General features: G+C 40.8%; 1 protein-coding gene across 1 annotated transcript in view; it reads right to left on the bottom strand.

Annotated features, from left to right (window-relative positions):
• LOC124008794 (obscurin-like) overlaps window positions 1–14,592 on the bottom strand; it is a 77,103-nt gene that overhangs the window by 29,954 nt on the left and 32,557 nt on the right. The window contains exon 3 of the mRNA XM_046320349.1: window positions 3,725–4,009. Within this exon, the coding sequence (XP_046176305.1) occupies window positions 3,725–4,009 (285 nt within the window). The remainder of the gene's footprint in view (window positions 1–3,724; window positions 4,010–14,592) is intronic.

The following is a 14,592-nucleotide window of genomic DNA, read 5'->3' as shown; positions in this document are numbered from 1 at the left end:
GTACAGTACAATAGAGTAAGGTACAGTACAATATAGTAGGGTATAGTAGAGTAGGGTACAGTACAATAGAGTAGGGTACAGTAGAGTAGGGCACAGTACAATAGAGTAGGGTACAGTACAATAGAGTAGGGTATAGTAGAGTAGGGTACAGTACAATAGAGTAGGGTATAGTAGAGTAGGGTACAGTACAATAGAGTAGGGTATAGTAGAGTAGGGTACAGTACAATAGAGTAGGGTATAGTACAATAGAGTAGGGTATAGTAGAGTAGGGTACAGTACAATAGAGTAGGGTATAGTAGAGTAGGGTAGCAGTACAATAGAGTAGGGTATAGTAGAGTAGGGTACAGTACAATAGAGTAGGGTATAGTAGAGTAGGGTACAGTACAATAGAGTAGGGTATAGTAGAGTAGGGTACAGTACAATAGAGTAGGGTATAGTAGAGTAGGGTACAGTACAATAGAGTAGGGTATAGTAGAGTAGGGTACAGTACAATAGAGTAGGGTATAGTAGAGTAGGGTACAGTACAATAGAGTAGGGTACAGTACAATAGAGTAGGGTATAGTTCAGTAAAGCACAGTACAATAGTGTAGGGTACAGTAGAGTAGGGTACAGTACAATAGAGTAGGGTACAGTACAATAGAGTAGGGTACAGTACAATAGAGTAGGGTATAGTTCAGTAAAGCACAGTACAATAGTGTAGGGTACAGTAGAGTAGGGTACAGTACAATAGAGTAGGGTACAGTACAATAGAGTAAGGTACAGTACAATAGAGTAGGGTATAGTTCAGTAAAGCACAGTACAATAGTGTAGGGTACAGTAGAGTAGGGTACAGTACAATAGAGTAGGGTACAGTACAATAGAGTAGGGTACAGTACAATAGAGTAGGGTATAGTTCATTAGAGCACAGTACAATAGAGTAGGGTACAGTAGAGTAGGGTACAGCAAAGTAGAGTACAGTACAATAGAGTAGGGTACAATTCAGATGAGCACAGTGCAATAGAGTAGGTTCCAGTTCACTAGATTACAGCACAATAGAGTAGGGACCAGTTCAGTAGATTAGGGTACAGTGCAATAGAGTAGGGTACAGTACAGTTGAGCACAGTACGATAGAGTAAGGTACAGTAAAGGAGAGGACAGTGCAATAGAGCAGGGAACAGTTCAGTAGATTAGGGTACAGTGCAATAGAGTAGGGTACAGTACAGTTGAGCACAGTACAATAGAGTAGGGTACAGTTAAGGAGAGGACAGTGCAATAGAGTAGGGTATAGTTCAGTAGAGCACAGTACAATATAGTAGGGTACAGTAGAGTAGGGTACAGTAAAGTAGAGTACAGTACAATAGAGTAGGTTCCAAATCACTAGATTACAGTACAATAGAGTAGGGTCCAGTTCAGCAGAGCACAGTGCAAAACATTCAATTAGAGTACAGTAGAGCACAGTTCAGAAGAGCACAGTGCAATAGAGTAGGGTACAATTCAGTTGAGCACAGTACAATAGAGTAGGGCACAGTAGAGCAGAGCACAGTGCAATAGAGTAGAGTATAGTTTAGTAGAGTACAGTACAATAGAGTAGGGCACAGTAGAGCAGAGCACAGTGCAATAGAGTAGAGTATAGTTCAGTAGAGCACAGTACAATAGAGTAGGGTACAGTACAGTAGAGTACACTAGAATAGGGAAGAGTTCAGTAGACCACAGTACAATAGAGTAGGGCATAGTAGAGCAGAGCACAGTACAATAGAGTAGGGTACAGTACAGTAGAGTACAATAGAGTAGGGTATAGTTCAGTAGAGCACAGTACATTATAGTAGGTTACAGTAGTGTAGGGTACAGTAAAGTAGAGTACAGTACAATAGAGTAGGGTACAATTCAGATTAGCACAGTGCAATAGAGTAGGTTCCACTTCAGTAGAGTACAGTACAATAGAGTAGGGTCCAGTTCAGTAGAGCACAGTGCAAAACATTCAATTAGAGTACAGTAGAGTACAGTTCAGAGGAGCACAGTACAATAGAGTAGGGTACAGTACAGTGGAGCACAGTACAAAAGAGTAGGGCACAGAAGATTAGAGCACAGTGCAATAGAGTAGGGTATAGTTCAGTAGAGCACAGTACAATAGAGTAAGGTACAGTAAAGGAGAGGACAGTGCAATAGAGTAGGGTAAAGTACAGTAGAGCACCGTACAATAGAGTAAGGTACAGTAAAGGAGAGGACAGTGCAATAGTGTAGGGTATAGTACAGTAGAGCACAGTACAATAGAGTAAGGTACAGTACAGTAGAGTACACTAGAATAGGGTAGAGTTAAGTATAGCACACTACAATAGAGTAGGGTACAGTACAGGAGAGCACAGTACCAAATAGTAGGGTATATATCAGCAGAGTACAGTACAATAGATTAGGGTACAGTTCTGTGGAGTTCAGTACAATAGAGTAGGGTAAAGTACAGTAGAGCACAGTACAATAGAGTAGGGTATAGTTCAGTAGAGCACAGTACAATGGGGTAGGGTACAGTTCAGTAGAGTACAGTACAATAGAGTAGGGTACAGTACAATAGAGTAGGGTAAAGTTCAGTAGAGCACAGTACAATAGAGTAAGGTACAGTAAAGGAGAGGACAGTGCAATAGAGTAGGGTATAGTACAGTAGAGCACAGTACAATAGAGTAAGGTACAGTAAAGGAGAGCACAGTGCAATAGAGTAAGGTACAGTTCCATAGAGTAGGGTACAGTACAATAGAGTAGAGTATAGTTCAGTAGAGCAGGGTATAGTTCAGTAGAGCACAGTACAATAGAGTAAGGTACAGTAAAGGAGAGGCCCTTGCAATAGAGTAGGGTATAGTTCAGTAGAGCACAGTACAATAGAGTAGGGTACACAGTACAATAGAGTAGGGTACAGTTCAGTAGAACACAGTACAATAGAGTAGGGTACAGTTCAGTAGAACACAGTACAATAGAGTAGGGTACATTACAGTAGAGCACAGTACAATAGAGTAGGGTACAGTTCAGTACAGTAGAGTACAATAGAGTAGGGTACAGTACAGTAGAGTAGAGTACAATAGAGTAGGGTACAGTTCTGTGGAATTCAGTACAATAGAGTAGGGTACAGTTCAGTAGAGCACAGTACAATAGAGTAGGGTACAGTTCAGTACAGTAGAGTACAATAGAGTAGGGTACAGTAGAGTACAATAGAGTAGGGTACAGTACAGTAGAGTCCAGTAGAGCAGGGTACAGTATAGAAGAGAAGTGTGTAGTAGTAGTAGTAATGTATTGGTCAAATATTTGTCAATGTTTGGGGTCTTGGAGGGTTGGAAACCCCTGTTGTCTATACATCTCAAAACTCTACTCTTTTTCCTGAAGTGTCCACTACCCACATGGTGGTCCTCTGTAACACAGTTGGTAGATTATGGCACATGCAACATTAACATGTAGATGTGCTGCCCGTGTTTTAACAAGACACCATAATGGCACAGATACAAAGATGAAACCTCTATATAAATGTTTTCCTTTATGTTCAAACATGAAGTTTAGGAGTCAGTGTACAGGACAGACTCCTCGCAATAGAAATACAGTGTGTATATAAACAATTACTTTGTACTAAACTAATTTAACAATATGTTTGTTACTGCTTTGGAGTTTGGAGACTTCACAGAACAACACTGTCCCAATACTTTAACGAAGAATTATGACACAATATAAATAGTGTCCATCTTTATGACAAAAACAGAAAGTAACTCACCTTTTACAGTGAGAGTGACAGGATCACTTGGTTGTGAAGATATGGGTCTAGACGCTCTGTTCCCTTCACACCAGTACTGACCCTGGTCAGACTCAGCAGCTCTACTGATAGTGAAGGTGTCTCCTGTTATAGTGTGTCTGACAGACTGGGACACTACATTATAATTCCAGTCTTTGTACCACTGATAGTTCCGTCTACTGTCATACGTAACTGAACACATCAGAGTGACTGTCTCTCCAGTGAATGCAGGGTTTGGCTTCACAGTCAGAGTAGTTTTGGGAAGAGCTGTGAAAATAATGTACAAAACATTTGGATACCTGTCTGGTAATTCAGCTGATGCTGTAACATTGTGATAAAAGTATATTTGACATATGTTGACTCAATTCAGTTAGAATTCACATAAATGTATATAAAGACAAATGCAGTCAGAGCAACAATCTTTCCAAAGTATGATCTGACTTCAGTAAGTAGTACGGTAACTATTATTTTAGACATATAAACTATATATGCAAAAGTATGTGGACACGCTTTCAAATTAGTGGATTCGGCTTTTTCAGCCACATCCGTTGCTGACATGTGTATAAAATCAAGCACACAGCCATGCAATCTCCATAGACAAACATTGGCAGTAGAATGGCCTTACTGAAGAGCTCAGTGACTTTCAATGTGACACCGTCATAGGATGCCACCTGTCTAACAACTCAGTTTGTCAGATTTCTGCAATGATAGAGCTAACTGTAGTCAACTGTAAGTGCTGTTATTGTGAAGTGGAAACATCTATGAGTAACAACTTCTGCAATATGGTAGTTCACACCAGCGCACAGAACGGGATCGTCGAGTGCTGAAGTGCGGAGCACGTAAAGATTGTCTGTCCTCCATTGAAACACTAACTACTGCATTCCAAACTGCCTCTAGAAGCAAACTCAGCACAATAAATGTTTGTTGGGAGCTTCATGATATGGGTTTCCATGGCTGAGAAGCCGCACACAAGCATAAGATAACCAATACAATAGAGCAGGGAACAGTTCAGTAGATCAGGGTACAGTGCAATAGAGTAGGGTATAGTACAGTAGGGCACAGTACAATAGAGTAGGGTACAGTACAATAGAGTAGGGTACAGTACAATAGAGTAGGGTATAGTAAAGTAGAGCAAAGTACAATAGAGTAAGGTACAGTAAAGGAGAGGACAGTGCAAAAGAGTAGGGTATAGTTCAGTAGAGCACAGTACAATAGAGTAGGGTACAGTAGAGTAGGGTACAGTACAATAGAGTAGGGTACAGTACAATAGAGTAGGGTATAGTAGAGTAGGGTACAGTACAATAGAGTAAGGTACAGTACAATATAGTAGGGTATAGTAGAGTAGGGTACAGTACAATAGAGTAGGGTACAGTAGAGTAGGGTACAGTACAATAGAGTAGGGTACAGTACAATAGAGTAGGGTATAGTAGAGTAGGGTACAGTACAATAGAGTAGGGTATAGTAGAGTAGGGTACAGTACAATAGAGTAGGGTATAGTAGAGTAGGGTACAGTACAATAGAGTAGGGTATAGTACAATAGAGTAGGGTATAGTAGAGTAGGGTACAGTACAATAGAGTAGGGTATAGTAGAGTAGGGTACAGTACAATAGAGTAGGGTATAGTAGAGTAGGGTACAGTACAATAGAGTAGGGTATAGTAGAGTAGGGTACAGTACAATAGAGTAGGGTATAGTAGAGTAGGGTACAGTACAATAGAGTAGGGTATAGTAGAGTAGGGTACAGTACAATAGAGTAGGGTATAGTAGAGTAGGGTACAGTACAATAGAGTAGGGTACAGTACAATAGAGTAGGGTATAGTTCAGTAAAGCACAGTACAATAGTGTAGGGTACAGTAGAGTAGGGTACAGTACAATAGAGTAGGGTACAGTACAATAGAGTAGGGTACAGTACAATAGAGTAGGGTATAGTTCAGTAAAGCACAGTACAATAGTGTAGGGTACAGTAGAGTAGGGTACAGTACAATAGAGTAGGGTACAGTACAATAGAGTAAGGTACAGTACAATAGAGTAGGGTATAGTTCAGTAAAGCACAGTACAATAGTGTAGGGTACAGTAGAGTAGGGTACAGTACAATAGAGTAGGGTACAGTACAATAGAGTAGGGTACAGTACAATAGAGTAGGGTATAGTTCATTAGAGCACAGTACAATAGAGTAGGGTACAGTAGAGTAGGGTACAGCAAAGTAGAGTACAGTACAATAGAGTAGGGTACAATTCAGATGAGCACAGTGCAATAGAGTAGGTTCCAGTTCACTAGATTACAGCACAATAGAGTAGGGACCAGTTCAGTAGATTAGGGTACAGTGCAATAGAGTAGGGTACAGTACAGTTGAGCACAGTACGATAGAGTAAGGTACAGTAAAGGAGAGGACAGTGCAATAGAGCAGGGAACAGTTCAGTAGATTAGGGTACAGTGCAATAGAGTAGGGTACAGTACAGTTGAGCACAGTACAATAGAGTAGGGTACAGTTAAGGAGAGGACAGTGCAATAGAGTAGGGTATAGTTCAGAATAGAAGAGCACACAGTACAATAGAGTACACAGTACAATAGAGTAGGGTACAGTACAGTAGAGTACAATAGAGTAGGGTATAGTTCAGTAGAGCACAGTACATTATAGTAGGTTACAGTAGTGTAGGGTACAGTAAAGTAGAGTACAGTACAATAGAGTAGGTTCCAAATCACTAGATTACAGTACAATAGAGTAGGGTCCAGTTCAGCAGAGCACAGTGCAAAACATTCAATTAGAGTACAGTAGAGCACAGTTCAGAAGAGCACAGTGCAATAGAGTAGGGTACAATTCAGTTGAGCACAGTACAATAGAGTAGGGCACAGTAGAGCAGAGCACAGTGCAATAGAGTAGAGTATAGTTTAGTAGAGTACAGTACAATAGAGTAGGGCACAGTAGAGCAGAGCACAGTGCAATAGAGTAGAGTATAGTTCAGTAGAGCACAGTACAATAGAGTAGGGTACAGTACAGTAGAGTACACTAGAATAGGGAAGAGTTCAGTAGACCACAGTACAATAGAGTAGGGCATAGTAGAGCAGAGCACAGTACAATAGAGTAGGGTACAGTACAGTAGAGTACAATAGAGTAGGGTATAGTTCAGTAGAGCACAGTACATTATAGTAGGTTACAGTAGTGTAGGGTACAGTAAAGTAGAGTACAGTACAATAGAGTAGGGTACAATTCAGATTAGCACAGTGCAATAGAGTAGGTTCCACTTCAGTAGAGTACAGTACAATAGAGTAGGGTCCAGTTCAGTAGAGCACAGTGCAAAACATTCAATTAGAGTACAGTAGAGTACAGTTCAGAGGAGCACAGTACAATAGAGTAGGGTACAGTACAGTGGAGCACAGTACAAAAGAGTAGGGCACAGAAGATTAGAGCACAGTGCAATAGAGTAGGGTATAGTTCAGTAGAGCACAGTACAATAGAGTAAGGTACAGTAAAGGAGAGGACAGTGCAATAGAGTAGGGTAAAGTACAGTAGAGCACAGTACAATAGAGTAAGGTACAGTAAAGGAGAGGACAGTGCAATAGTGTAGGGTATAGTACAGTAGAGCACAGTACAATAGAGTAAGGTACAGTACAGTAGAGTACACTAGAATAGGGTAGAGTTAAGTATAGCACACTACAATAGAGTAGGGTACAGTACAGGAGAGCACAGTACCAAATAGTAGGGTATATATCAGCAGAGTACAGTACAATAGATTAGGGTACAGTTCTGTGGAGTTCAGTACAATAGAGTAGGGTAAAGTACAGTAGAGCACAGTACAATAGAGTAGGGTATAGTTCAGTAGAGTACAGTACAATGGGCTAGGGTACAGTTCAGTAGAGTACAGTACAATAGAGTAGGGTACAGTACAATAGAGTAGGGTAAAGTTCAGTAGAGCACAGTACAATAGAGTAAGGTACAGTAAAGGAGAGGACAGTGCAATAGAGTAGGGTATAGTACAGTAGAGCACAGTACAATAGAGTAAGGTACAGTAAAGGAGAGCACAGTGCAATAGAGTAAGGTACAGTTCCATAGAGTAGGGTACAGTACAATAGAGTAGAGTATAGTTCAGTAGAGCAGGGTATAGTTCAGTAGAGCACAGTACAATAGAGTAAGGTACAGTAAAGGAGAGGCCCTTGCAATAGAGTAGGGTATAGTTCAGTAGAGCACAGTACAATAGAGTAGGGTACAGTACAATAGAGTATGGTACAGTACAATAGAGTAGGGTACAGTACAATAGAGTAGAGTATAGTTCAGTAGAGCAGGGTATAGTTCAGTAGAGCACAGTACAATAGAGTAAGGTACAGTAAAGGAGAGGATAGTGCAATAGGGTAGGGTATTGTTCAGTAGAGCACAGTACAATATAGTAGGGTACAGTAGTGTAGGGTACAGTAAAGTAGAGTACAGTACAATAGAGTAGGGTACAATTCAGATGAGCACAGTGCAATAGAGTAGGTTCCAGTTCACTAGAGCACAGTGCAAAACATTCAATTAGAGTACAGTAGAGTACAGTACAGTGGAGCACAGTACAATAGAGTAGGGTACAGTTCAGTAGAGTGCAGTACAGTGGAGCACAGTACAATAGAGTAGGGTACAGTACAATAGAGTAGGGTACAATTCAGATGAGCACAGTGCGATAGAGTAGGTAGTAGAGCCAGTTCCCTAGATTACAGTACAATAGAGTAGGGTACAGTTCAGTAGAGCACAGTGCAAAACATTCAATTAGAGTACAGTAGAGTACAGTTCAGAAGAGCACAGTAAAATAGAGTAGGGTACAGTGGAGTACAGTACAATAGATTAGGGTACAGTTCTGTACAGTACAATAGAGTAGGGTACAGTACAGTAGAGTACAGTAGAGTAAGGTACAGTACAGTAGAGTACAATAGAGTAGGGTACAGTACAGTAGAGTACAGTACAATAGAGTAGGGTACATTTCAGTAGATTAGGGTACAGTGCAATAGAGTAGGGTACAGTACAGTTGAGCACAGTACAATAGAGTAGGGTACAGTAGAGTAGGGTACAGTAAAGTAGAGTACAGTACAATAGAGTAGGGTACAATTCAGATGAGCACAGTGCGATAGAGTAGGTTCCAGTTCACTAGATTATAGTACAATAGAGTAGGGACCAGTTCACTAGATTACAGTACAATAGAGTAGGGTACAGTACAGTACACTAGAATAGGGTAGAGTTGGGGTAGAGCACAGTACAATAGAGTAGGGTACAGTTCAGTAGAGTACAGTACAATAGAGTAGGGTACAGTACAATAGAGTAGGGTAAAGTTCAGTAGAGCACAGTACAATAGAGTAAGGTACAGTAAAGGAGAGGACAGTGCAATAGAGTAGGGTATAGTACAGTAGAGCACAGTACAATAGAGTAAGGTACAGTAAAGGAGAGCACAGTGCAATAGAGTAAGGTACAGTTCCATAGAGTAGGGTACAGTACAATAGAGTAGAGTATAGTTCAGTAGAGCAGGGTATAGTTCAGTAGAGCACAGTACAATAGAGTAAGGTACAGTAAAGGAGAGGCCCTTGCAATAGAGTAGGGTATAGTTCAGTAGAGCACAGTACAATAGAGTAGGGTACAGTAGTGTAGGGTACAGTAAAGTAGAGTACAGTACAATAGAGTAGGGTACAATTCAGATGAGCACAGTGCAATAGAGTAGGTTCCAGTTCACTAGAGCACAGTGCAAAACATTCAATTAGAGTACAGTAGAGTACAGTACAGTGGAGCACAGTACAATAGAGTAGGGTACAGTTCAGTAGAGTGCAGTACAGTGGAGCACAGTACAATAGAGTAGGGTACAGTACAATAGAGTAGGGTACAATTCAGATGAGCACAGTGCGATAGAGTAGGTTCCAGTTCCCTAGATTACAGTACAATAGAGTAGGGTACAGTTCAGTAGAGCACAGTGCAAAACATTCAATTAGAGTACAGTAGAGTACAGTTCAGAAGAGCACAGTAAAATAGAGTAGGGTACAGTGGAGTACAGTACAATAGATTAGGGTACAGTTCTGTACAGTACAATAGAGTAGGGTACAGTACAGTAGAGTACAGTAGAGTAAGGTACAGTACAGTAGAGTACAATAGAGTAGGGTACAGTACAGTAGAGTACAGTACAATAGAGTAGGGTACATTTCAGTAGATTAGGGTACAGTGCAATAGAGTAGGGTACAGTACAGTTGAGCACAGTACAATAGAGTAGGGTACAGTAGAGTAGGGTACAGTACAATAGAGTAGAGTATAGTTCAGTAGAGCAGGGTATAGTTCAGTAGAGCACAGTACAATAGAGTAAGGTACAGTAAAGGAGAGGATAGTGCAATAGGGTAGGGTATTGTTCAGTAGAGCACAGTACAATATAGTAGGGTACAGTAGTGTAGGGTACAGTAAAGTAGAGTACAGTACAATAGAGTAGGGTACAATTCAGATGAGCACAGTGCAATAGAGTAGGTTCCAGTTCACTAGAGCACAGTGCAAAACATTCAATTAGAGTACAGTAGAGTACAGTACAGTGGAGCACAGTACAATAGAGTAGGGTACAGTTCAGTAGAGTGCAGTACAGTGGAGCACAGTACAATAGAGTAGGGTACAGTACAATAGAGTAGGGTACAATTCAGATGAGCACAGTGCGATAGAGTAGGTTCCAGTTCCCTAGATTACAGTACAATAGAGTAGGGTACAGTTCAGTAGAGCACAGTGCAAAACATTCAATTAGAGTACAGTAGAGTACAGTTCAGAAGAGCACAGTAAAATAGAGTAGGGTACAGTGGAGTACAGTACAATAGATTAGGGTACAGTTCTGTACAGTACAATAGAGTAGGGTACAGTACAGTAGAGTACAGTAGAGTAAGGTACAGTACAGTAGAGTACAATAGAGTAGGGTACAGTACAGTAGAGTACAGTACAATAGAGTAGGGTACATTTCAGTAGATTAGGGTACAGTGCAATAGAGTAGGGTACAGTACAGTTGAGCACAGTACAATAGAGTAGGGTACAGTAGAGTAGGGTACAGTAAAGTAGAGTACAGTACAATAGAGTAGGGTACAATTCAGATGAGCACAGTGCGATAGAGTAGGTTCCAGTTCACTAGATTATAGTACAATAGAGTAGGGACCAGTTCACTAGATTACAGTACAATAGAGTAGGGTACAGTACAGTACACTAGAATAGGGTAGAGTTGGGGTAGAGCACAGTACAATAGAGTAGGGTACAGTTCAGTAGAGTACAGTACAATAGATTAGGGTACAGTTCAGTAGAGTACAGTACAATAGAGTAGGGTACGGTTCAGTAGAGCACAGTACAATAGAGTAGGGTACAGTACAGTAGAGTACAGTAGAGTAGGGTACAGTACAGTACAGTGGAGTAGGGTACAGTACAGTAGAGTCCAGTATAGTAGGGTACAGTACAGAAGAGAAGTTTGTAGTAGTAGTAGTGTTTTGGTCAAATGTTTGTCAATGTTTGGGGTCTTGGAGGGTTGGAACCCCCCTGTTGTCTATTCATCTCAAAACTCTTCTCTTTTTCCTGAAGTGTCCACTACCCACATGGTGGTCCTCTGTAACATAGTTGGTAGATTATGGCACATGCAACATTAACATGTAGATGTGCTGCCCGTGTTGTAAAAGACACCATAATGGCACAGATACAAAGATGAAACCTCTATATAAATGTTTTCCTTTATGTTCAAACATGAAGTTTAGGAGTCAGTGTACAGGACAGACTCCTCTCAATAGAAATACAGTGTGTATATAAACAATTACTCTGTACTAAACTTATTTAACAATATGTTTGTTTTTGCTTTGGAGTTTGGAGACTTCACAGAACAACACTGTCCCAATACTTTAACGAAGAATTCTGACACAATATAAATAGTGTCCATCTTTATGACAAAAACACAAAGTAACTCACCTTTTACAGTGAGAGTGAGAGGATCACTTGGTTGTGAAGATATGGGTCTAGACGCTCTGTCCCCTTCACACCAGTACTGACCCTGGTCAGACTCAGCAGCTCTACTGATAGTGAAGGTGTTTCCTGTTATAGTGTGTCTGACAGACTGGGACACTACATTATAATTCCAGTCTTTGTACTGCTGATAGTTCCATCTACTGTCATACGTAACTGAACACATCAGAGTGACTGTCTCTCCAGTGAATGCAGGGTTTGGCTTCACAGTCAGAGTCGTTTTGGGAAGAGCTGTGAAAATAATGTACAAAACATTTGGATACCTGTCTGGTAATTCAGCTGATGCTGTAACATTGTGATAAAAGTATATTTGAAATATGTTGACTCAATTCAGTTAGAATTCACATAAATGTATATAAAGACAAATGCAGTCAGAGCAACAATCTTTCCAAAGTATGATCTGACTTCAGTAAGTAGTACGGTAACTATTATTTTAGACATATAAACTATATATGCAAAAGTATGTGGACACGCTTTCAAATTAGTGGATTCGGCTTTTTCAGCCACATCCGTTGCTGACATGTGTATAAAATCAAGCACACAGCCATGCAATCTCCATAGACAAACATTGGCAGTAGAATGGCCTTACTGAAGAGCTCAGTGACTTTCAATGTGACACCGTCATAGGATGCCACCTGTCTAACAACTCAGTTTGTCAGATTTCTGCAATGATAGAGCTAACTGTAGTCAACTGTAAGTGCTGTTATTGTGAAGTGGAAACATCTATGAGCAACAACTTCTGCAATATGGTAGTTTACACCAGCGCACAGAACGGGATCGCCGAGTGCTGAAGTGCGGAGCGCGTAAAGATTGTCTGTCCTCCATTGAAACACTAACTACTGCATTCCAAACTGCCTCTAGAAGCAAACTCAGCACAATAAATGTTCGTTGGGAGCTTCATGATATGGGTTTCCATGGCTGGGAAGCCGCACACAAGCATAAGATAACCAATACAATAGAGCAGGGAACAGTTCAGTAGATTAGGGTACAGTGCAATAGAGTAGGGTATAGTACAGTAGGGCACAGTACAATAGAGTAGGGTACAGTACAAAAGAGTAGGGTACAGTACAATAGAGTAGGGTATAGTAAAGTAGAGCAAAGTACAATAGAGTAAGGTACAGTAAAGGAGAGGACAGTGCAAAAGAGTAGGGTATAGTTCAGTAGAGCACAGTACAATAGAGTAGGGTACAGTAGGTACAGTAGGGTACAGTACAATAGAGTAGGGTACAGTACAATAGAGTAGGGTATAGTAGAGTAGGGTACAGTACAATAGAGTAAGGTACAGTACAATATAGTAGGGTATAGTAGAGTAGGGTACAGTACAATAGAGTAGGGCAGTAGAGTAGGGTACAGTACAATAGAGTAGGGTACAGTACAATAGAGTAGGGTATAGTAGAGTAGGGTACAGTACAATAGAGTAGGGTATAGTAGAGTAGGGTACAGTACAATAGAGTAGGGTATAGTAGAGTAGGGTACAGTACAATAGAGTAGGGTATAGTACAATAGAGTAGGGTATAGTAGAGTAGGGTACAGTACAATAGAGTAGGGTATAGTAGAGTAGGGTGCAGTACAATAGAGTAGGGTATAGTAGAGTAGGGTACAGTACAATAGAGTAGGGGGCACAGCACAACAGAGTAGTAGAGAGTAGGGTACAGTACAATAGAGTAGGGTATAGTAGAGCAGGGCACAGCAGGGTACAGTACAATAGAGTAGGGTATAGTAGAGTAGGGTACAGTACAATAGAGTAGGGTATAGTAGAGTAGGGTACAGTACAATAGAGTAGGGTACAGTACAATAGAGTAGGGTATAGTTCAGTAAAGCACAGTACAATAGTGTAGGGTACAGTAGAGTAGGGCACAGTACAATAGAGTAGGGTACAGTACAATAGAGTAGGGTACAGTACAATAGAGTAGGGTATAGTTCAGTAAAGCACAGTACAATAGTGTAGGGTACAGTAGAGTAGGGTACAGTACAAGTAGAGTAGGGTACAGTACAATAGAGTAAGGTACAGTTCAATAGAGTAGGGTATAGTTCAGTAAAGCACAGTACAATAGTGTAGGGTACAGTAGAGTAGGGCACAGTACAGTAGAGTAGGGTACAGTACAATAGAGTAGGGTACAGTACAATAGAGTAGGGTATAGTTCATTAGAGAGCACAGTACAATAGAGTAGGGTACAGTAGAGTAGGGTACAGCAAAGTAGAGTACAGTACAATAGAGTAGGTACAATAGAGTAGGTACAATTCAGATGAGCACAGTGCAATAGAGTAGGTTCCAGTTCACTAGATTACAGCACAATAGAGTAGGGACCAGTTCAGTAGATTAGGGTACAGTGCAATAGAGTAGGGTACAGTACAGTTGAGCACAGTACGATAGAGTAAGGTACAGTAAAGGAGAGGACAGTGCAATAGAGCAGGGAACAGTTCAGTAGATTAGGGTACAGTGCAATAGAGTAGGGTACAGTACAGTTGAGCACAGTACAATAGAGTAGGGTACAGTAGAGTAGGGTACAGTAAAGTAGAGTACAGTACAATAGAGTAGGGTACAATTCAGATGAGCACAGTGCGATAGAGTAGGTTCCAGTTCACTAGATTATAGTACAATAGAGTAGGGACCAGTTCACTAGATTACAGTACAATAGAGTAGGGTACAGTACAGTACACTAGAATAGGGTAGAGTTGGGGTAGAGCACAGTACAATAGAGTAGGGTACAGTTCAGTAGAGTACAGTACAATAGAGTAGGGTACAGTACAATAGAGTAGGGTAAAGTTCAGTAGAGCACAGTACAATAGAGTAAGGTACAGTAAAGGAGAGGACAGTGCAATAGAGTAGGGTATAGTACAGTAGAGCACAGTACAATAGAGTAAGGTACAGTAAAGGAG

The sequence above is a fragment of the Oncorhynchus gorbuscha genome, linkage group LG21 (genome assembly GCF_021184085.1).
Source record: "Oncorhynchus gorbuscha isolate QuinsamMale2020 ecotype Even-year linkage group LG21, OgorEven_v1.0, whole genome shotgun sequence".
NCBI classification, from domain to species: Eukaryota; Metazoa; Chordata; class Actinopteri; order Salmoniformes; family Salmonidae; genus Oncorhynchus; species Oncorhynchus gorbuscha.
The sequence above is the reverse complement of the archived record's forward strand: the minus strand, read 5'-3'. Positions and strand labels throughout refer to the sequence as shown.